The sequence below is a fragment of the Esox lucius genome, chromosome 13 (assembly GCF_011004845.1).
Source record: "Esox lucius isolate fEsoLuc1 chromosome 13, fEsoLuc1.pri, whole genome shotgun sequence".
Taxonomy (NCBI): Eukaryota; Metazoa; Chordata; class Actinopteri; order Esociformes; family Esocidae; genus Esox; species Esox lucius.
The window spans coordinates 13,404,930-13,429,034 of NC_047581.1; the positions used below are offsets into that span (position 1 = coordinate 13,404,930).

The 24,105-nt window shown below is 42.7% G+C and overlaps 1 protein-coding gene across 4 annotated transcripts; it reads right to left on the bottom strand.

Moving 5' to 3' along the window:
* Positions 1 to 2,706: 2,706 nt before the first annotated feature.
* Positions 2,707 to 23,540, bottom strand: golga1 (golgin A1). 4 transcript variants are annotated; one of them, XM_010876212.3, is made up of 24 exons: positions 23,344 to 23,540; positions 22,341 to 22,592; positions 14,990 to 15,080; positions 13,587 to 13,661; positions 12,940 to 13,037; positions 12,831 to 12,863; positions 12,614 to 12,742; positions 12,285 to 12,454; positions 11,963 to 12,074; positions 11,628 to 11,711; positions 11,401 to 11,526; positions 11,194 to 11,289; positions 10,781 to 10,876; positions 10,610 to 10,705; positions 8,769 to 8,921; positions 8,323 to 8,418; positions 8,046 to 8,135; positions 7,828 to 7,930; positions 7,554 to 7,714; positions 7,114 to 7,272; positions 6,907 to 6,966; positions 4,274 to 4,504; positions 4,089 to 4,175; positions 2,707 to 3,768 (listed from the first exon to the last, which is right to left on the bottom strand). In XM_010876212.3, the coding sequence occupies exons 2-24, from the start codon at positions 22,467 to 22,469 to the stop codon at positions 3,688 to 3,690; spliced, it is 2,556 nt and encodes an 851-aa protein (XP_010874514.2). In that variant the 5' UTR covers positions 22,470 to 22,592; positions 23,344 to 23,540; the 3' UTR covers positions 2,707 to 3,687. The 4 variants fall into 4 exon arrangements, with proteins under 4 accessions (XP_010874514.2, XP_010874513.2, XP_019907705.2 ...); XM_010876211.3 differs by having other exon boundaries at positions 22,341 to 22,673; XM_020052146.3 differs by lacking the exon at positions 23,344 to 23,540 and adding an exon at positions 22,868 to 22,975 and having other exon boundaries at positions 22,341 to 22,673.
* Between the last annotated feature and the right edge of the window lie 565 nt (positions 23,541 to 24,105).

The following is a 24,105-nucleotide window of genomic DNA, read 5'->3' on the forward strand; positions in this document are numbered from 1 at the left end:
TACAATATTTATTTTATTTAATTAAAACAAAACAATATAATTTATAGTATAATTGCTCCTTTTAACACTAGAGAAAGACCAAGTAATTTTCACTTAAAATTGAATAAAAAGAAAATAAATCTGGTATTTTTAAAGTAATGCCTGTTAGAATGTTGCTTTCACAAACTACATTTATCAGCAGTTTTAAAAAGATATGTCATTCTTTGCATAGCCATAGTTCTAACTAGCTGTATAGATTCAGAATGAGCAGATCTTGAGGTTTTCCAAAACAATTGTCATTTAAAAACCAAATAATATTTTTTATAAAAGAATGTATGAAATATAGCTAAAAGCAGGCTTTAGAATATTTCAGTCAAAATGACCTGCTGGCTGAAGGTAGGGTCCAACAAAGCCAGGCTTTTTCCAGTGTTAAAATGACAATAATGACAAACTTTAGTGATTGATTTGTTTTAAAAACACAACAGAATCTAACCAAAAGGTTAAAAAGTGCATCAGGTTTTGGATGGTGACCTTGCGTTAGCGCGATCAGCGGAGTCACAGCCGTCTGTGCAGTGATATTTCAGTTGGACAGAACTACTTCAGACAGATTCCTTTAAAGTCCTCCCTACAGACAGAACAATTCTGATTGCATCTGCCAAGGCAAATACTCTTGCGTTCCAGCCTTGGAATACATGCCATATACTATTCTGAATAACATGTCACTGTTAATGCAGTTTTATTTTTAAATGTACAGGCGTATTGTGTCCATGTTAAGGTAAAGGGAGGACCTGGTGCACAGTGCATTATGGTACTCTTCCTGTTGAACCTCCCATACTAAGGTTTGAATGACCACACAAACCTGACCAATGTGACAAATGCTACAGTATTGTAATGTCACCAGACACATGGACATTTCTTGCTACATGAGTGCAGACTGGTGTGTTCCTTTGCTTTCAATTTAGAATGAAGAGACATGTTCTCCTTTCTGCAGAGATCGAATGCATTCTGGTATAAGACATGCATACTGTTTTCCCTTGGCTTTACTACAGTACATTAATGCCCCCTTATTTTAAGTGAAAAAAAGTGTCACTTAAAGTGAAGGAAAAAAGTGTTTGATCCCCTGCTGAATTTGTATGTTTGCCCACTGATAAATAAATGATCAGTCTATAATTTTAATGGTAGGTTTATTTGAACAGTGAGAGACAGAATAACAACAAAAAAATCCAGAAAAACGCATGTCAAAATGTTTATATATTTATTAGCATTTTAATGAGTGAAATAAGTATTTGATCCCCTCTCAATCAGAAAGATTTCTGGCTCCCAGGTGTCTTTTATACAGGTAATGAGCTGAGATTAGGAGCACACTCTTAAAGGGAGTGCTCCTAATCTCAGTTTGTTACCTGTATAAAAGACACCTGTCCACAGAAGCAATCAATCAGATTCCATACTCTCCAACATGGCCAAGACCAAAAGAGCTGTCCTAGGATGTCAGGGACAAGATTGTAGACCTACACAAGGCTGGAATAGGCTACAAGACCATCGCTAAGCAGCTTGGTGAGAAGGTGATAACAGTTGGTGCGATTATTCGCAAATGGAAGAAACACAAAAGAACTGTCAATCTTCTTTGGTCAGGGGCTCCATGCAAGATCTCACCTTCTGGAGTTGAAATGATCATGAGAACGGTGAGGAATCAGCCCAGAACTACACGGGAGGATCTTGTCAATGATCTCAAGGCAGCTGGGACCATAGTCACCAAGAAAACAATTGGTAACACACTACGCCGTGAAGGACTAAAATCCTGCAACGCCCGCAAGGTCCCCCTGCTCAAGAAAGCACATGTCTGAAGTTTGTCAATGAACATCTGAATGATTCAGAGGAGAACTGGAGGGAAAAGTGTTGTGGTCAGATGAGACCAAAATCGAGCTCTTTGGCATCAACTCAACTCACCATGTTTGGAAAAGGAGGAATGCTGCCTATGACCCCAAGAACACCATCAAACATGGAGGTGGACACATGGAGGGTTCTGCTAAGGGGACAGGACAACTTCACTGCATCAAAGGGATGATGGACGGGGCCATGTAATGTCATATCTTGTTTGAGAACTTCCTTCCCTCAGCCAGGGCATTGAAAATGTGTCGTGGATGGGTATTCCAGCATTACAATGACCCAAAACACACGGCCAAGGCAACAAATGAGTGGCTCAAGAAGAAGCACATTAAGGTCCTGGAGTGGCCTAGCCAGTCTCCAGACCTTAATCCCATAGAAAATCTGTGGAGGGAGCTGAAGGTTCCAGTTGCCAGACGTCAGCCTCGAAACCTTAATGACTTGAAGATCTGCAAAGAGGAGTGGGACAAAATCCCTCCTGAGATGTGTGCAAACCTGGTGGCCAACTATAAGAAACGTCTGACCTCTGTGATTACCAACAAGGATTTTACCACCAAGTACTACGTCATTTTTTGCAGAGGGGTCGAATACTTATTTCACTCCTTAAAATGCAAATAAATATATAACATTTTTGACATGCGTTCTTCTGGATTTTTTTGTTGTTATTGTCTCTCTCACTGTTCAAATAAACCTACCATTAAAATTATAGACTGATCATTTCTTTGTCAGAGGGAAAACTTACAAAATCAGCAGTGGATCAAATACTTTTCACCTCACTGTAGTTCCTATAAGATGCCAATGGCCAGTGAGACAGGACATAAAGCAAAGACTGGCAACAAGGAATTGATAAGGTGTAAAATACTGCAACATCAAACAAAATCACTTACATCCACTGATTTATAAAGTTCTCAAAGCATATGTACAGTTTTCATATATAAATAGACATATGGAATGTACTTTTCATTTACACAAACGCAAGGCAGTTCAAGGTAGAGCACATCCTCAGAAAATTCTTATTTAGATACCTTTCAATAATTATGTACTTATTTCACATTATATTAAGAGTCACTTCTGTCTTTACATAACATTTAAAAAAGAAAATCCATCAACATCAAAGCCACTGATTCATGGTTATCATTCCCCTTTAAGAGAACAGCAAACCTGCCTCAAGTTCTCATTTTAACAAGGGATTTTCCTACATAAGCCCTCGAGTTAATATTGTTATAGGAAAGAACCAAATGAAAGACTGTTTTGAAGGGTCCTTCAGAAATCTTGGGAGGTTCCATTCACCTGAAGAGGGGTTGATTAGGGTGGTAGTATTAACACGGTTATAATTATCATGCACTCACAATCCAACTAAATCTCTTTCCCAAGCATAGACCATAGGTAGTGATTGGCAGTAAATACCGTTTTCTCTGTCTGAATATATGGGAAAAAAAGAGACATTGGAGCACATAGACTTACATTACATTCTCTTTTAACACACACGTGGACTGTTTCAATCACAGATCTCATGTTAACTGGATTCCCAGAGGGACAAGGGACTCCTAAGGTTAATATTTATCAATGGATAAACCTCATGTCTGCTTTCACTGTTTTGTTTGTAAATAAAAATCACATCAAAAAGAAGAAATAGCAGAGAAAAGTCCTTCTCAGGAAAGATTGGAGCTACATAGGACTCTGAGTCGTGTGAGAAACAGTTTTAAAGCTCAGGTAGTGTCCTCTTCACAATGTTCAGTTGTTTACCACAGTGATGGGAGATGTCATGCAAGGGCAGGATAGAAGTCACGTGTGTGTGTCTCTGTCGTCTTCTCGTCTCTTCCCTCAGCTCCAGTGAGTAGGTGCCCCCGAGACAGACGGCCGAACAATACCCTTTGGAGAAGGCTTCGATCCAAACCAAGACATCTGAAAAACAAACCCAGCCAGGCTACTTTTTATACCAAATTAATTATCACTCCTAGGCTGTTATGGTTAGGGTTACAATTGGGGAAGATTATACAGGCATCACAACATAGGCTGGAAAAGTTTTCAAATAAAAATGTCCAGAGGCAGCTTTGGTCACGATACAAACAGAGCGTGCATTTAAGAAACTAGACTAATTGAAGATCAAATAGGGTCATGGATGATTTATTTGATACACTGGCCTGTGGTATACAAGCCATAACAGTTATTTTTTCTCTCTCACAAGAACATCAGGAAAACAAGATCTGAAAGTGAACAGTCACCTTGTATTCTAGAGTCTGTTTCAACATGTCCTCTTCTTCACGACTGAAGTTCAGCAATACGGACACCGCTTTGATCAGCTGGAAGGCCTGGGGGGGCGGGGGCAGCAAAACGTTTAAATACAGCCTGCCATAAGCATCAGATATATGGTTTAGATGACAACATGGTCCACGTGGACCGCAATCACCTCAGCCTCTCTAGAAGACATGAATTTCAGCACCACGTGTTTGAGGTACTCAAAGTTGATTTCTCGTGAGTCATTGAGGTCAGACGTGTTGGTGACAGTGGTGTTCGGGCCTGGTGCTGGACCTGGGGGTGGTGTGGGCTCTGGAAAGATTCTGTCTGGCCTCTCCTGCCTCTCCCCTCTCCCATCTTGGACCCTCTCCTTCCCCTCGGACTCGGTTTCAGGTTTCAGCTTCTGAAACCAGAACACGCCGCCAAAAAATTCAGCGCATGGACAACCTAACATGTATTCAAAAGAAATTCGGAATTACAAGAAAGAAAAATAATGCAGAGAAATAAAATAATGCGTTTACTAATTGGATCGTAACAGTTCAGTTATCAGGAACAAGAGCGCAAGTAAATGTAATTCTATTGATGTGTTTGTTCCTAAAAATGTCTCTGGGAATTGTACCGCTTCTCCTAGATTGCTGCTTCTGTAAGTTCAAAAGCTACAATAACTATTGAGATCGGTGGATAGCAGTGGCTAACTATTGGGATCTGTGTGCCTGGACTTAGTTATTCAGACTAGTTAGGGAACATTTAGAACAAACGGTAGCATAGTTTATTGAACAAACAACCAGTTTATTTCTATCAATCAATCAAATGTATTTATAAAGCCCTTTTTACAACAGCAGTTGTCACAAAGTGCTTTACAGAGACACCCGGCCTTAAACCCCAGGGAGCAAACAACAGTAGTTGATGTATGTGTTAACAAAGTGTGTTAATGTATGTGTTTTTGCGAGATATAACAAAAGGTCTAGTCTACTCTCTTTAGAAATGGCTACTATTGTTAAAATGGCAATTTGAGTCTCGCTAATTGAACATTTCCAGGTGCCCAATTAACTATTGAAATCTGTCTCCAGCAATATACTGTAAAATGTATAGCCTACTCTTTTTAAAAAATGTTACTTTTCTGTTATTCTGGCATCTGACTGAACATGTAATAGAACAACCATATTCTGTCATGTTCTGAAATTATCAGGCAAATATTCTAAATATGACTATTGCAGCGTGATATTTTTAATGACATACAAGATAAAGGTTATACTCTTGTATTATAATCAGGTAATCACTAAAGGCAGGAAATTATATTCAATACTGAACAAGGCCAAAGTCATTATGTAATATTATACACCGATCAGCCATAACATTATGACGACCTGCCTAATATTGTGTAGGTCCTCTTTTGCCGCCAAAACAGCCCTGACCTGTCGAGGCATGGACTCCACTAGACCTCTGAAGGTGTGCTGTGGTATCTGACACCAGGACGTTAGCAGCAGATCCTTTAAGTCCTGTAAGTCGCGAAATGGGGCCTCCATGGATCGGACCTGTTAGTCCAGCACATCCCACAGATGCTTGATTGGACTGAGATCTGGGGAAATTGGAGGTCAAGTCATTACCTTGAACTCATTGTGGTGTTCCTCAAACCATTCCTGAACCATTTTTGCTTTGTGGCAGGGCAAATTATCCTGCAGAAAGAGGCCAATGCCATCAGGGAATACCGTTGCCATGAAAGGGTGCACATGGTCTGCCACAATGTTCAGGTAGGTGGTACGTGTCAAAGTAACATCCACATGAATGGCAGGATCCAAGGTTTCCCAGCAGAACATTTCCCAAAGCATCACACTGCCACCGCTGGCTTGCATTCTTCCCATAGTGCATCCTGGTGCCATGTGTTCTCCAGCTAAGTGATGCACATGCACCCAGCCATCCACATGATGTAAAAGAAAACGTGATTCATCAGACCTGGCCACCTTCTTCTCTTCCATTGTTCCGGGGTCCAGTTCTGATGTTCACAAGCCCATTGTAGAGGCTTTCGGCAGTGGACAGTGTCCAGTATGGGTACCCTGACTGGTCTGCGGCTACGCAGCCCCTTACGCAACAAACTGTGATGCACTGTGTGTTCTGACAACTTTCTATCAGTACCAGCATTAACCTTTTCAGCAATCAGAGCTACAGTAGCTCATCTGTTGGATTGGACCCCACGGGCCAACCTTTGCTCCCCATGTGCATCAGTGAGCCTTGGCCGCCCATGACCTTATCGCCGGTTCACCGCTTTTCCTTCCTTGGACCACTTTTGATAGGTACTGACCACTGCAGACCGGGAACACCCCACAAGGGCTACAGTTTTGGAGATGCTCGGACCCAGTCGTCTAGCCATCACAAATTGGCCCTTGTCAAAGTTGCTCAGATCCTTACGTTTGCCCATTTTTCCTGCTTCTAACACATCAACATGGAGGACAGAATGTTCACTTGCTGCCTAATATATCCCACCCACTGACCGGTGCCATGATACCGAGATTATCAGTGTTATTCACTTCACCTGTCAGTGGTCATAATGTCATGGCTGATCAGTGTTTTGTATGACTCCTGAGTTGCTGCTGTTGACCTGCAGCTTTTTGCTAATGGGGATCCTAAGTTGTCAGCTTGTTAGCATGACTAATGTTAGCTAAACACGGTCATTGGCTAAAAAACCAAAAACTAGCTAATCACAACTCTTTCAAACAACCTGAAACACCTGCTTTGGGGCTAACTTTGGAATGACGTTAAGAGGCACAGATTTGAACACCCTGCATTCATATCAATTTCATGTCTCACCAGCTCTTTCTGCAAGGTCCTCTTTAGCTCTGCTAGCCTCTGTTGCAGCTGCTTAATGGTCTGTAAAGAATCAAGCATCCAATCAACAACTGCACACAAACAGACAAGGACACACACAGGGACAAGGATATGCGCCGGGAGTCATTATATGAGCATGCTGGTGCGGTGATGTTGATCGTGGTTTTTTCCGGGAAGTCCAGTACTGACCTTGTTCTTGTCACTGAGCTGCTGCTCCAAGTCTCTGTTGGCCTTCTGCATGTGGTCCAGGTCATCCACGGTCACGCTCCCGTTCTGATCCGTTTCACAAACCTCTGGTGCCTGAAGTTGCAACGTCAGGGTCTCCACCTCCACCTCCAGCTCTGATACCTGGGGAACACACACTCAGTCAGAGTGGACACTTCCTAGCAGGCAAAATTGTGCGAATGGACCTCTGGCCCTCAGGGGCAAGGTTTTTATTGGATGTTGCATTTTAAGACGACTTTGGTCATCGGTCCAGTGTCACGTTCGTCACGGTTTTCAGAGCAGGTAGGACACAGTGCCGTACTGACATGCCTGTGAATTATGGACAGTTTTTGGAAGCTGAGAAGGACTTAATAAAAGGAGACTGAAGTAGCTTAACGTCCGTGCCCCCCGTTGTGTGTTCTGACCCGTGACTGGCAGGAGTCCAGCTGTTCGGTTTGGGTGAGGAGCTCCTGCCTCAGGCTGACCAGCTGGCTGTCTTTCTCCTCCTGTCTCTCCTGGGCCATCAGCCGCAGCCTCTCCACCTCCTCCTGGATCTGGGACCGGGTGTTCCGAGCACTCTGCAGCTCTGACATCAGGAAAGGGAACGTTAGGTGTAAACACCCCAGTGGTCAACACCGATCTCCCAATCCAGATGGGAGACAAAGGAAAGGCATACAGACGCAGAAGTCAGGTGTTCACCATTGCGAAGTGTTCCAAGTTCCTCCTCCCTCTGCTTCAGCTGCTCCGTGACGAGGGCCAGTCTGTGCGATGCTGACTGTAGTGACGCCGTGATCTCCCCTACCTGGGAAAGGAGACGGGGAAATGAACCGGGTTTTAACACAGTCTGAAGAGAACGGGATTTTGTTATTTGATACTGAGAAAATGGAGGATGTGATATAATGGAGGAGTCTCCAGACCTGTAGTTGGAGCTCCTCCTTCTGTCTCCTGGTGTCCTCCAGGGCCATGGCTATCTCCACACTCACTGTCTGTCTGCTGCTCAGCTCCGACTGAGGACACATAAAAGGACATTGTAATGCAGTCCCTGTTTGCGTACAAATGGCGTGACACAGCATGTAAATCATATGGAGTGACCCAAGAGAGTCATTTAATGAAACTAAGCTTATTGAAATATATGTATGTACAACTTCTTGTTTTAAACTAACTGCTTAATGTGAAGCAGGAAGTATGTCTGACCCTGGCTTGCTCCAGTTTTTCTGTCCGTCTCCTCAGAGCCATGTCAGCTTCATCTCTCCCTCTCAGCAAAGATGCTCTCTCCTCCTCCAACTCACTCTGGGGATAAACAACACAGAGAGTGAGAGTGACGGCTGAGGATGAGAAGCAGCAGTAAAGGGATGTTAGAGAAAATGAAAAGCAGAAACAAACAATCCAATATCGAATGACATATATGATAGCCTCATATGAGTCCAGCTCCATTCCAGACCTGTAGACGAGATCAAATGACATGAAATCTCACAGCAACCGGGAATGAATGATCCACAGAGACCAATGAAGAAGCTGAGCCAATCAAAAAAGGCATTAAAGTTCCACCAAATACCAAAACTGAAAATGAACCATAACGGTTGAGTTACGAACAACACCAAGACTTGCAGGGTAAGTGTTCATTGAGATCTGAGACTCACAATCCTGGTTTGGGCAGAGGTGTGCTCTGTGTGTCTGTCTCTCTGTAGCGCAGTGATCTGCTCCTGCAGCTGGCCTGCCCTCTCCTGGCCCTGCAGCTGTTCTGCAGACACCTGCTGCTGCAGCCGGTCCCTCTCCACACTCCACTCTACCTGCTGTGGGACAGCCCAGGGGGGAAGACAATGGTTCTCAAACATTTGGATTTAGATTTCAGATTATTGCCAAGTGATCGAGCTATGGAAAATGTTTAGAAGGCGAAAGACGTTACAGTGTAATATTATTTATTGGAATATACACTTACCTAAAGGATTATTAGGAATACCATACTAATACTGTGTTTCACCCCCTTTCGCCTTCAGAACTGCCTTAATTCTACGTAGCATTGATTCAACAAGGTGCTGAAAGCATTCTTTAGAAATGTTGGCCCATATTGATAGGATAGCATCTTGCAGTTGATGGAGATTTGTGGGATGCACATCCAGGGCACGAAGTTCCCGTTCCACCACATCCCCAAAGATGCTCTATTGGGTTGAGATCTGGTGACTGTGGGGGCCATTTCAGTACAGTGAACTCATTGTCATGTTCAAGAAACCAATCTGAAATGATTCGAGCTTTGTGACATGGTGCATTATCCTGCTGGAAGTAGCCATCAGAGGATGTGTACATGGTGGTCATAAAGGGATGGACATGGTCAGAAACAATGCTCAGGTAGGCTGTGGCATTTAAACAATGCCCAATTGGCACTAAGGGGCCTAAAGTATGCCAAGAAAACATCCCCCACACCATTACACCATCACCACTAGCCTGCACAGTGGTAACAAGGCATGATGGATCCATGTTCTCATTCTGTTTACGCCAAATTCTGACTCTACCATCTGAATGTCTCAACAGAAATCGAGACTCATCAGACCAGGCAACATTCTTCCAGTCTTCAACTGTCCAATTTTGGTGAGCTTGTGCAAATTGTAGTCTCTTTTTCCTATTTGTAGTGGAGATGAGTGGTACCCGGTGGGGTCTTCTGCTGTTGTAGCCCATCCGCTTCAGGGTTGTGTGTGTTGTGGCTTCACAAATGCTTTGCTGCATACCTCGGTTGTAACGAGTGGTTATGTCAGTCATAGTTGCTCTTCTATCAGCTTGAATCAGTCGGCCCATTCTCCTCTGACCTCTAGCATCAACAAGGCATTTTCGCCCACAGGACTGCTGAATACTGGATGTTCCTTTTCACACCATTCTTTGTAAACCCTAGAAATGGTTGTGCGTGAAAATCCCAGTAACTGAGCAGATTGTGAAATACTCAGACCGGCCCATCTGGCACCAACAACCATGCCACGCTCAAAATTGCTTAAATCACCTGTCTTTCCCATTCTGACATTCAGTTTGGATTTCAGGAGATTGTCTTGACCAGGACCACACCCCTAAATGCATTGAAGCAACTGCCATGTGATTGGTTGATTAGATAATTGCATTAATGAGAAATTGAACAGGTGTTCCTAATAATCCTTTAGGTGAGTGTATGTTCATAACCATGAGGAACATTATTGTTGGGGATCACAGTATAATAACAAATATTCCTACTTTAATCACCCCCAAAAATAATGAACATGTCAAGTGCAACGCTGTCTCTGCCACATAGCAAAATGTGTAGAATTGGAGCATTAAAGCTGCAACACCAAAAAGCACCAAACATTTTTATTAACATAGACATTCTAATTAGTCTAAAGACAAATGACATCAAACATACTGTCTCTTTCATCAGAAACATGGACAACTCTTATTAGACACGTGAGTGCAAAGGGCCCAGCATCAGATCAACAGTGTTGTGGCGTTAATCTGACATGTTTACCAGTTTGTCCAGGTGCGCCTGTTGGTCAGTGATTTGCTGCTCAGTGCTCTTGAGCCTCTCGCTGCTCTCCAGCACCTGCTGTTCCAGACCTGCAATCTGTCACACAGAGACACGGGTCAGTGAGAAGGTGACCTATGACCCTGTCCCTACCCAGTGTGTCTGACGTCTCACCTGTGCATCAGTTCTCTGCTTGTAGTTCTTCGAAGAGTCGTCTTTGTGTCGCAACAGGGTCTGTAGTTCTGTGACACTGTTGTTGAGTCGGGATATCTGAGGGAGTATGTACAATGATAGTAACACACAAGTCCCTGAAATGTTTCCCATAATGATGTTAACCCCTTATATGCGTGGAATTTGACTCTGGCAACAATTTAATAACAAAGAACGTTCATGAGGCCTGGGTATGGATAATGTTCGGGGGGCAATATAGGCACATATTTTGAGCCACTCCACCAGTCTTTCATCGCTCTGTTATCACATTCAAGCCCAACGGGGGTACAGGTGTAAGGAGATACCCAATGGAGCCTTTAAATCGACTTCCTGTGAGCCAGTATGCTGCGCTGATGAGGAGGCAGAGGTCTGTTTACCTGAGCCTCCAGAGAGCTGACCGTGTCTGCATGGTTCGTCCGGGCCTCCAGCAGCCCTGCTCTTGTGTCCTCCAGCTTCTGCTCAAGGGCGGACTTCTAAACGCCAACACACAGGAAAAAGGAGGGAAGGCATGCATCACAACCCTCTCAGGTATTCCCCCTCACAAGTCTCGTGTCTTCCGGATCGGCCGACTGCTACGCGGGTACCTCGTTGAGCAGCTCCCGGAGAAGCTCGTCTTCGCTCAGGTTGCCCCGCAGGCGCCTCTCCAGAGAGGAGACCTTCTCCTGCAGGTCGAGCAGGACCCGCTCCTTGTCCTCGTCAGTTACTGCCGCCTGGAGGCCAACGGGATGAGAGGACGGATGAGCATGACGTTCTTGTTATGACAGGGAAGGAGAAGGAGGGGCACGACGTGGGGGGAGGGGTCTGGTCTGACCTTGTGTTGCTGAAGCTTCAGGGCGTTGTGCTCCGTCTGTAGGGACCGGAGGGACTTCTCCACACCCGCTGCCACACGACGTGACTGAGAGCAGACAAACAATTAGACTGCTGTTTTTAAAATGGAAGCTTTTAAAACAGTCACATTTATTGTCCTTTAGTCCGTTTTTGTCATTCAGCAGACACTCTTATCCACGGGGACGTACAGTGGAGAGTGCATACAGGTTCTAATGTTTTATAATGTTACATTTCACACAACGTCTTTACATGGGTAACCCATTTCCTGCCATTGGAAGGACTTTAACACAACAAGCGTCTCCGGGTTCAAGGGCTCACCTTCTGAAAGTCCCCTGACACCTGTTCGATAACTTTCTGCAGGTTCTGGCCTCTCTCCTCCAGTTCAGTGATCTTCTTCTCAGCCTCCTCCCGGACCTCCAGCAGCTCCTCTCTGAAGCCCACAAACACCACTCTACAATTAGGAACCAACCCAACCCTCAGACAACACAGTAAAGACTTTACCAAATAAACTGGCATACTACCTGTCCCTTACGAAGAAACAGTACAGGGGAAAAGGCACTACACTAATATGCCCATTATTTCATACACAGAGGCAATCAGTGAATTATTTGCGTCATCGATCTATGCGCCCTGCTCTTACCTTTCGATCTCCAGCTCCGTGTTGATCCTGCACTGTTCCTTGTGCTCCACTCCCAGATTCCACAGCTTCCCTTGGGCTTCAGCCAGATCCTTCTTGGTCGTGTGCAGCTCGGCCTCCTTCTGCTGAAGCTCTCTCTCCCGCTGGCCCAGCTGCTCCTCTTTTCTCAGTAACTGCCATAACGGAACAGGAGTGACCAAAGAAAGGAATTAAAATTCCAAAAGTAGGTCTGAGATATACAATACCAGGTACAAAATCTCAGTTTGAAAGGTCTTAATGCTAAGTATTTGGTTGGCTTCAGACAGTGGGACGTTGTGGTCTGTGGTACTCACCATGTGTTTGACTTTGGCCAGCTCCTGCTGCTGGAAACCCTCCAGCTCATCCAGATCGTCCCTCTTCTGGAACAGACTGAGACTCTGCTCCAGCATCTCATCCAACCGCAGAGCCAGAGACGTCTTCTCCTGAATCACAAACACAGGTCACTGATCTAACTGGCTACATTAAAATTGAGAATATCAGATGTTATAAGGCAAGTCGCATATCAGTTACCTGCTCTAGTATTGACATCCTTTCCTTCCATTCCTACAGACAAAGACAGTAATTAACCAACTACACACATAATAGGTACGTCTTGTTGTGCGAAGGATGTGATGCACACCTGATCCTTCTTTTCCAGGGCCAAAGCCATGTCTTCGGCCATTCTGGCTCGACTGGCCTGGTGAGTCTCATTCTGGTCCTGCAGTTTCCTCATGGAGGCTGGGTAGCGACAGAGAGAGGGATAATGAGCACTACAATGAGATAGCCACAGCTGGCTCCAGTCAAACAGCAGGTTGTAGAGTTTTCAGTGGTTAGTAGCCGCTTGCTGTGAAAGGGTGAGAGTCAAATTGGCCATAGAATGTCCCGTAAACCAAGCTAAGAAGCAAAGGCAAGCAGTGCGTCTAGCTAAGCATGGCCAACACAGACATCCAACATATGTTGCATTAGTACATTGCTAAATATTTCATTTCTACATTGTTGTTAGTCATATGAAATTGATTACTGTGAGTAGAAATGCATTAGAAAAAAATGCATTAGGAAAGAATTCAAATAAATTGTACTCCACTACTTATAAACAGTGCCGTAAATAATCAAACAACAAACACTGTTGGCATCTACAATGAATCTTTTAAATGTAAAGCCCACAGTGGCTGCGTGATTCTGCATCCTTCAACGAGCGCCTGACAGTGCTCCGGGTCACCACAGCCAGCAGACAAACATATGGGAAAAAGAAAGGAAGCAAAATGGGAGGAGAGTAGAGGTACGTACAATCCTGGTGTTTTTCTAATGCAATTTCAAGCTTGTCCTTGGTCTTCTGCATGAGTCGGAGCTGTTCAGCGTAGTCTAGCGGCAGGAGGTGGGTGATGGAATACCATCAGCACAGAAACACAAATGTACATATACATACAAACACACACACACACACACACACCACACCACACATTTACACACACAGACACACATACACAGGACATGGGGACAGGTGGATGAGGGTAAAAGGGACGGGGATGAGGAGAATAAATAAGGCATACGAAACAAAAATGACCAAGAAAAAAAATAGAAAGAAAAACAAATGATTTTCTTAGATGAGAAAACCATTCTAATTAAGAGGCTGCATGAGGATGTGCGATCTTTAACCTTTTGTAAAGGGTCACACACACAAACCTCAAAAGGACAAGGAAAGACACAGAACCTACAAGGGTACACTAAAAGCCATGGCATTTGCTCTTAACATCACCGGGTGAGAATGTGGTAAAAAACCAATGAAACATTATAAAGGTTAACCCATCATAACTTTGTGCAAAGGTCAGTGTTAAGAACAAATACCATGAGGTGTAGACAGAAACGCTGGGGTTAAAGCAAAACAAAATCCCATAACTGAAACTTAAGTCGACCTCAGAATTATCTCAGTACTATTTTATGTAGAAAAACCATAACCATCATGTAGTAAACCACAGGTTTTCTCAATTCATGAACGCTCGCTCAAGGTGTCCAGGAGGACACAAAGCCTGATTCATATACAGGATGAACAGTCTCATCCCTACACCGATGCAGACCTGAGGGAGGAGCGACATTTGTGGGTTTATGGAATATTTGTAATTGCCAGTCAATTTTGACGAACATAATGATTGGATCAATGAAATGGGTCTAACAGATATTTGCATCGCTTTCCGATGAAACTGTATGGCTTTTCCCTGACTGCACTTCAGAACATTCACATGTGAGAGGAGAGCAGGAGGACTGAGAATGTCAGCACTTCTTCACTACAATGGGGGAGAGCGGACTGACATGAGATGGTAGCTGTGAAACATCTTCAAAGTGTATCTTGGCATTTGACAAGGACATACGTCATCATTACCGTTCGTGGCATCACAACTGTGAGTTTTATTGGGGTCATAATTATGAGACTTTTACCCAGGTTGGAAAATACAACCTCTGCCGAATCTCTAACAAGGAAATCCATGAAGGAAAACCAGACATCACCTGTTGGTTGTGACCTTTGACCAGAGGGAACTGATCTGCACACTAGACACAGACCTAGAATTGATTTGCCTAGCGCAAATCCTAACCTTAAATACTGAGGGAGGAATTGGAAAAAAACGAGCCCTAAATGAGTGTCCCGGTGTACCCCCTCGCCCTGATTAAACTGGTCCCTTAAAGACGTGCCTCACCTGACAGTTTGGCCTCCAGCTTGCGGATCTGATCATTCCTTCTGAGGATCTGGGAGGAAAGGTCATCCCTGGAGCTGCTGCCATCAGAGGCCTGCAGGTCAACACAACACAACATCAGTGCAGGAACTCAGCGGGTCACAAGGTTCATGACTATGGTGCCACGGATCCATGTGCTGGCTGTCGTGGAGATGATGGAATATTCCACTCACAGGAACTAGGACGATGACAATTTCAGGAAAAGATGAATATGTATGCACTTACTACTGCAAGGTAGTCTAGATAAGAGCATTCACTAAATTACAAAAATATCAGAGGTAACTTGAATTAGAATATGATATCCTGAATTGCTGGTTATACTTAACTACAAAGGGGAGTGATAACCTATAAGGAAATGTGACCATCTTGCCAGTCAATGACTTGAATAATTCAAAACTGTGAAAATGAGAGCAGTCATGTCACATGGGCCCCTAGACACCACTCTCTCCATGATGTCAAGCATTGAAGAAAAAGCAAGTGTAAACTGAACGCATTCACCCTTTCCTAACAAAACACACACACACACACACACACACACACACACATACAAGGTACTCAGAAATATTATATTCAGTATACACATATACAGTATTGCACAAAGGTGAGTACACCCCTCACATTTATATAAATATTTGATTATATCTTTTCATGTGACAACACTGAAGAAATGTCAGCCTGTCAGTGCTCATGGCTGTCGTCCCAGAAGGAAGCCTCTTCTAAAGATGATGCACAAGAAAGCCTGCAAACAGTTTGCTGAAGACAAGCAGACTAAGGACATGGATTACTGGAACCATGTCCTGTGGTCTGATGAGACCATGATAAACTTATTAGGTTCAGATGGTGTCAAATGTGAGTGGTGGCAACCAGGTGAGGAGTACAAAGACAAGTGTGTCTTGCCTACAGTTAAGCATAGTGGTGGGAGCGCCATGGTCTGGGGCTGCATGAGTGCAGCCGGCACTGGGGAGCGATAGTTCATTGAGGGAACCATGAATGCCAACATGTACTGTGACATACAGAAGCAGAGCATGATCCCCTCCCTTCGGAGACTGGGCCGCAGGGCAGTATTCCAACATGATAGCACCCCTCCAAGACGATCACTGCCTTGCTAAAGAAGATGAGGGTAAAGGTGATGGACTAGCCAAGCATGTCACCAGACCTAAACCCTATTGAGCATCTGTGAGGCATCCTCAAATGGAAAGTGGAGCGCAAGGTCTCTAACATCAACCAGCTCTGTGATGTCGTCATGGAGGAGTGGAAGAGGACTCCAGTGGCAACCTGTGAAGCTCTGGTGAACTCCATGCCCAAGAGGGTTAAGGCAGTGCTGGAAAATAATGGTGGTCACACAAAATATTGACACTTTGGGCCCAATTTGGACATTTTCACTTAGGGGTCTACTCACTTTTGTAGCCAGCGGTTTAGACATTAATGGTTGTTGTGTTATTGTGAGGGGACAGCAAATTTACACTGTTATACAAGCTGTACACTCACTACATTACACTGTAGCTAAGTGTTATTCTTCAGTGTTGTCACATGAAAAGATATTATCAAATATGTTCAAAGATGTGAGGGGTGTACTCACTTTTGTGAGATACTGTACACACACACACCCACACACACCAGACTGTTTTTTGTGACATGTGGGGACCAGAAAAACAAAATTCCATGCTCCCTTGCCCTAACCTTAACCCTAACCTTAACCTAACCCTAACCTTAACCTCAATAAAGTAACATTTATGGCTAAACTTTACCTAGATGTAATGCCTAACCTTAACCCTAAACTTAACCAACAACACCTGGACCTTAAAGAAACCCCAATTCTAACTCTAAAGTTAATTTTAAGTTTGACCCTAAAACTAAACTCTGAGCCAGAAAATGACTTTTGAAATGTGGGGACATGAAAAATGTCCCCACAAGTCACATTGTTCAGGTTTTAGTATAGTTATGGGGACAAAATGTCCTGACAAGTCACAAAAACACACACACACACACACACACACACACACACACACACACATACACACACACACACACACACACACACACACACACACACACGTTATATGACGTATAACAGTGAAATAACACCAACATGAAGTTACACCATCACATTGATTACTGATTAGCCTGAATTGTTGGGATATTAACCTTAAATAAAATAAAAATGTATAGTAAGTATTTGAAATAAAAAAAGTACTGTATAAATGCAGGCCTTGTGCATATGGTTTCATACATATTTAAACCGAGGTCTTTTGTTTGGCGTACATTTATATGTGAAACAACGGAGTCCAAGTGTACAGTGAAATCCATAACCATCTGTGAAAGCCTTTAATGATTGTATTTACTGTGCTCTGAGAACGCTAAAATACCAATGTAATGAACAGTGGCATGTACAAATGCAGTCAAGAGGACAATCCCACAACTTCGATCACATTCTGAGTCCAAATAAAGCCTGAGCTCTACCAATCTGAATAGTTGTAAAGAAATGAGTAGAACTGCCCTACCAGTGATTTGACCCAGTGTTTGTTCTGTTAAAAACCTTGATGAATGGTAACACTAGTAATAAATCATGTGTTGTATTACTTACGAAAGGCTGAGTGAGGATACATTTAAAACACATGCATTGTTACTTGACTGGGCGGGTGGTGACTGCTGGTGACTGCTGGTGCCGGTCGCAGAGACTGACCAAAAATAAAAGAGGAAAAAGTCTTGACGGCAAGTTCCACCTCATCATTTTTTCCACGTGCAGATTCAGAAAGAGACCGCACATACTTGGCCTACATGAAAGCTAAGAAGGAAGTCTGTGCTCTCAAAAAATAATATAAAGTTGGTCAAAACCCTCTGAGCAAAGACTACAGCACCAATGTGCCCTGGACAGCAGCAAGAGGTATGGAGCTGAGATACTCTTTCAAAAGCCTAGAAATGATATAGCCCTACACACTGCAATAATCAAGAGGCAGCTTGAGACTGATATTTCTACACTACCGAATAATGTTTGAAGTCATTTCAGAGCTATGTGCAGTAGTGAATACGTACGTTTTCTTACTGGTCCCACATGGAAATCAAACTCGCAATACTGGCATTGCAAGCAGCTTGCTTGCATGGCCCTGAAAATAAGTAGTAATAAGAATGTATCTCATAGGGTAAACCATAGCATTTACACAGTTCCCATTTGGGCATTCCCAATTCTTTCACAAAAATGATGACATTGACTTGAACTGCTGTTGTGGCGCTTTAAGCTACCCCCCCGAAGGAAAAGGAGATACACATGAGTGGCGTGTGCTCTAGTGCTTACGTGTCAGGTAAACAGAGCAGGGCAGACCTGATAGCCGACCAGTTCTCTCTCCAGGCATCCGGGTTGCCTTCCACAAAGCTGCGGCTTAACACTGTACACAATAAAAGGCTAGCTTGGCACCGAGCAAGTTTGGGAGTGCCTAAATATGTCATTACAAGCATGTCACTACCGACATGACTAAACGAAACTGATGATACACATCGGGGCATGACTTCAGCACAGGGAGTATGTCAGTAGGTGCTAAAGAATCCAAAAAAAGGACCCAGCAATTTCTCTGTATCACACTGTGAAATGATGCAACATCAGGAAAGCATCAGCAGCTGTATGTAGTGGAATGGCAGCAGACCAGATCCTTTCTTTTAATGACAAATGTATAAGTGGCTGGTTTGCATCATCTACAGACAAAAAAAGCTGTCTGCCTGCAAACTTCGGTTTGGTATTGTGGCATTTTGCCACTTTTGATTTGTTGGGAAAGTAATCTGTCTGAAGAGGACCCTGCCCGTTACAGTTGTTTTCCTTATTAAAGTTGTCAACAGAGTCCATCATTGAAACCAGACCCAGTCATTGCTGTTGCCTAGGATCAGGTTCGAGCTGAACTGGGTTTCAGGTTACAAAGGCTGATGCCTTAAACTCAACAGTGTATTAACCTGCCCTGTTTGGGGTAATACATCAGAAATAATGTCACCAATGACAAAAGTGAGTTTATATTGTACTCAAACATTAATCCACAGGTTCCTGGACAGAAATTTCCCAGACAAACCCAACCATATAACAGTAGGCTAGCTTACACAGACCCAAAACATTACCCAAGAGGAAATGTACCCTTTAAAAAAAGTCAAGCCTTCTGGTATTTTAAAATACACCAAACTTCAAAATGCAGCACATCGCTTTGTGGGTCTTTCCTAGGCTCTGCCAACTGTAAGTGCTGTACATTTGGCCTAATAGTTTAATGGCATTTGCAAAGTCAATATTAATATCTCATATTGCAAACACAGCACTGTTGACATCACCATGAAGGGGACATCTGATAGGCTTAATGTGTGGTAGCGATTTACATCATCCTTACAGTCCCTGAGCGTGGTTCTATTACATCAGAGATTCACAGAAATGCTATTATCTGGCCACAGAGGGAAACACTAATTGAGGCTCTGGGCCATTACTGTCAGGTGGTGGCTTCAGAATCTCTACACACTAAGAACATTTATCGATAATGTGGAGAGTTTAAATTGGTCCATATGTGAAGTAAACATAGATGTCTATGTTTCACAATGTTGGACAATACATGAGAGATAGGTACAGTAAAGAGCAGAGGTCACTAGAGCAGAGTTCAGTATAGGAGAGCACACTAGAATATTTGAATAATAGTCAACATGTACAATAATATACAACATGTAAAAGGGGATATTTCAATATTCTACATTTGTTTTCTACTTATGCAGGATACATCACATATCCATGGCAAGTACATATCAATGACTAATTACCTAATTTTGCTAGCACGATTGTAAGGGTTCATCCAACTCAGATTCTGGAGTAAAAAAAAAGAAAACAGCAGACATCCCAGTCTTTCTGTAGACATCTGAACCATAATTCAGAGCAGAGACATATCCCAGGCAAGGTTTCAGTCTGGAATGAATTTGGGTCATCCCTAACAATAAGCCTATCTATGCTACAACCTCATATTTGATTGAGGACCACAACAATCTACATTGCGTGCACAATTATTAGGCAAGTGAGTATTCTGATCGTATTATTTCTTCTATGCACGTTTTCCAACTCCAAACCATTTAAACTTGAATGCTCATTGGATTGAATCATTTTCAGGTGATATGTATTGGTGTGATGAGGGAGGGTGTGGCAACAGTGAATAACACCTTATATCAAGATGTGCATAATTATTAGGCAGCTTCATGACCTCAGGTAAAATGGGCCAAAAGATATTTAACTGACACAGAAAAGTCATTGTAAAATGCCTTTCAGACGGATGCAACATTTTTAAAATGGCAAAACTATTGAGGCGTGACCACAGGAGAAGAGTTAAACGTGAAGCTACCAGGGACCCATTCTCCTCCAGTGCCACCATATTCCAGAACTGCATCCTACCTGGAGTGGCCAGAAGTACATTGTGTCAAGTGCTCAGAGACATGGCCAAGGTCAAGAAGGCTGAAAGAAGACCACCACTGAATAAGATTCACACCTTGAAGCATATAGATTGGGCAAAGAAATACCTGAAGACAGATTTTTCAAAGGTTTTATGGACAGACGAAATGAGAGTGACTCTTGATGGACCAGATGAATGGGCCCGTGGCTAGATCACTAATGCACACAGGGCACCACTTTGAGTCAGACGCCAGCAAGGTGGAGGAGGGGGCCTGGTATGGGCTGCTATTATTAAGGATGAGGTAGTTGGACCTTTTCGGGTTGAAGATGGACTGAAACTCAACTCCCATAAGTACTGCCAATTTCTGGAAGATACTTTCTTCAAGCAGTGGTACAGGAAGAGGTCCTCAGCATTCAAGAAGGCCATGTTCTTTATGAAGGACAATGCTCCATCACATGCATCACAAGTACCCCACAGCTTGGATAGCAAGCAAGGGCCTCAAAGATGCCCAAATAATGACCTGGCCCCCTTCCTTACCTGACTTAAATCCTATTGAGAACTTGTGGACCCTTATCAAAACGTGAGATTTACAGTCAGGGAAGACAATACACCTCTTTGAACAGCATTTGGGAGGCTGTGGTGCTGCTTCAGCGAAAGTTGATCATGAACAGATCAAGAAACTGACAGACTGCATTAATGGAAGGCTCATGGCAGTTATTGAAAAGAAGGGTGGCTATATCTGTCACTGAATATGATATTTAGGCCAGAAATTATATTTAAATTTCATTTTGTGTTACTTATTTGTTGCACTTTTTCTAAACATTTTGTATAAACAAGTGAGTTAGAGAAATTATTTTTGTAATTTAGCTGCCTAATAATTGTGCACACTTATGTAATCCCCTGAGAAAGATCAAAACTCATTTTTCCTGTGTTAAACATTCAGGGTTGAGGTTCAATTATATTTTGGATTGACTGAGACCATTGTGTTTGTTCAATATGATTTGCCTAATAATTGGGCTTGCAGAGTACACATTAATATATTAATTGCTGGTTAAGCTATTTGCGATCAAGAAATACAATAAACAGCCATGGGATTCTGAAGGTGTTGCAAAATAAATAAATAAATGCACATAATTATATAATTAGTCCAGTCTGTACATAAATAAATGTCATTGTAAAAAAACTGCATAACTTGCAGAGAGGATACCTTCATTTTTAAAATTGCTTTAGATAGACTGTTTTATTATCTTGGGATACCTATGCTGGAAATATCAAGTCTGACTGTTGATTGTGACTGCCATGGTGGCAGTTTATGCACAGCTGACAGAGACTAAAACACCTATCGCAATATTTGAAAAAAACTGTTATGGGAAAATGTTTTGGATGAGCCAGTGTCATTGGAATGTTTTGGAACATATTTTATTGATTTCAGCCTATAGACATTTAAAACTTACATGTCATTCAACAGACAGTGTTATCCAGAGTGACTCAACCACAGTACCGTGTGCATACATTTTTAAATGGTACTGGCCCCCTGACATAATAGAAAAAACTACCTTGGCATATAAAGCACAATGCTCTAACAAAGTTAATTTGTTCACTTTTGTTGGGGTAGGGATTACTTTGATAACTTGAATAATAAAGTGCTGCGCATACCAACATTTCTTTAAGCCACTGAGGCCAATGGCTCCAGGGTAAAGATAAAACAAACTGTTATTCAAAATCATTGTGTCCAAATCATTAAATCAGTAGTTTTGTTTTTAATAAGAAATGTAAAAAGTATATATTTTATCAGACCAAGAATCAATCTTCTTTGTTTGGCTAACATGCAAAGCCTAGAAACCAAAATGTCAACGTGGAATGCCCATACATACTGGATTTGCCCAGACATTCTGGAATTAGGCAAATAGTCTGGTACTTACAAAATCGTCCCCAGAGTCTGCCCCTGCAGACGTAATGGATTCTTTGCTGTAGGAGCGAGGCATACGTACTCCCGTCCGGGGGGCTGTGGCAGCCTCCTCAGCAATCTTTTTTTTCAGTTTGGCAAACATCTCCACCTTGCCTTAATGTTTCTTTTCCCAAGTGTGTAGCTTTTAGCATGCAACTGGTTCCCTTCCAAAATGCTCCACAACGAAGACCTCTGCTACTCAGGCTGTGGACTTTCCGCCTGTCTCCTTTTGGTCACAGAACAGCTGTATTTCAATGAAGCGTCCTATCCCCGGCAAAGGAACTGTCATGGTCATTTCTAATACAATCTGAAATAAACAAAACACGAATGTAATGGCAAAAACCATTACGAGTATGACAGCTAAAACGAATATATAATGAACGACATAATAATTGCTGGAATAAAAAAAAGCATTCGTATTGTAGAGGATGTAACCAGTTTCAAAAACAATGTATCGGCAGTCTTGAATATTTCCGCGTTACAAGGAAACAAGCTATGCACCTGATTTGAGTGGCACTATTCGTCATGTCACCAGATCAGTTGACAGATACAGCACCTGACAGTCTATTTAACTAGCAGGCGTCCTAAGACATATACTACCTATTGTATTGTACTACTAGCAACGTTAACATTCGACTAGTACTAGCTACTCAATCTCTTGGCTATAGCGGCACGACGTTTTAGTAGTAATTACTGTTGCTAGATTTGTTCAGGTTAACTAATGTTGCTGTCCAACACTACGTTTAGCAGATTGGTATACCATTCCGTAAACACAAAGAACAACATGTTGAGATTTAATATATCCGATGATCACAGCTAAGGATAGCTAACTGTTCACGACTGTTTCGATCATCAACACATGAAATAAACCATGTAGGCTAGCTAGTCCTGCTAACGCTGTTATGTTATCATGACTGATTGGGAGCTAGCTAAGTTAGCTACCTAACGTTTGCTAATCAAGGGAGCCTTCTCTTTACCGTATCGTATGAACTCCGACAAAGTAAAGAAAATCCAAGTTATGTCCATTTTGGTTTTAACGTATTGTCTGTAAGGACTAGCATCTTCACCTTTTCCCAATATAACAGCTAATTCTACAAATACAGCTACTGTTTACCGACAAATGTCTTCCTAGCTCTGCATGAACTGGGTATCTTACGCTAACCTGCTAACATCATACACGTAGCTATAGAGATGGAATGTTTCTCTGGGGTAAATTCATTTCACCAAAAAGTTGTTAAGATGCGAAACGTTTTAAAAACAGAAGCAAAAAGAGCGAAACAGAATTGGCGCATTTTGGTTGAACTGAATTTCTATTGGACAATATTCAGGTAGGCCCCTCCCCGTTGTTCTGTTTCCTAAGGAAAACGTTTAATTTGGAGGAATGAATAACGACGAATACACCCCTGGTGGTCACATCCGTCTTTTTCTTCTTCTTGATGTCAGTTCCATGCAGACAAAGACGCTCTGTTGTGTTTACTGCCTTTTCCAGGAAGGAGTGAGAATTACACATGAACGTAACTGCCTTGCACTGCTAATGAATGTCTATGGATATAAAGAAATAAGTTTGTCCGTCACATACTGCCTGTCATCAGCGCCCAAATGTTTCAAACAAGGTCCTACGTAATCCAGTTGATAGAGCATGGTACTTCAAACGCAAGGATTTGATTCCCCTGGGGCCAGGATGTAAAAAGTGTTATAAGTTATCCACTCACATCTGTAAGTCACTCTTGTCGTTCCCT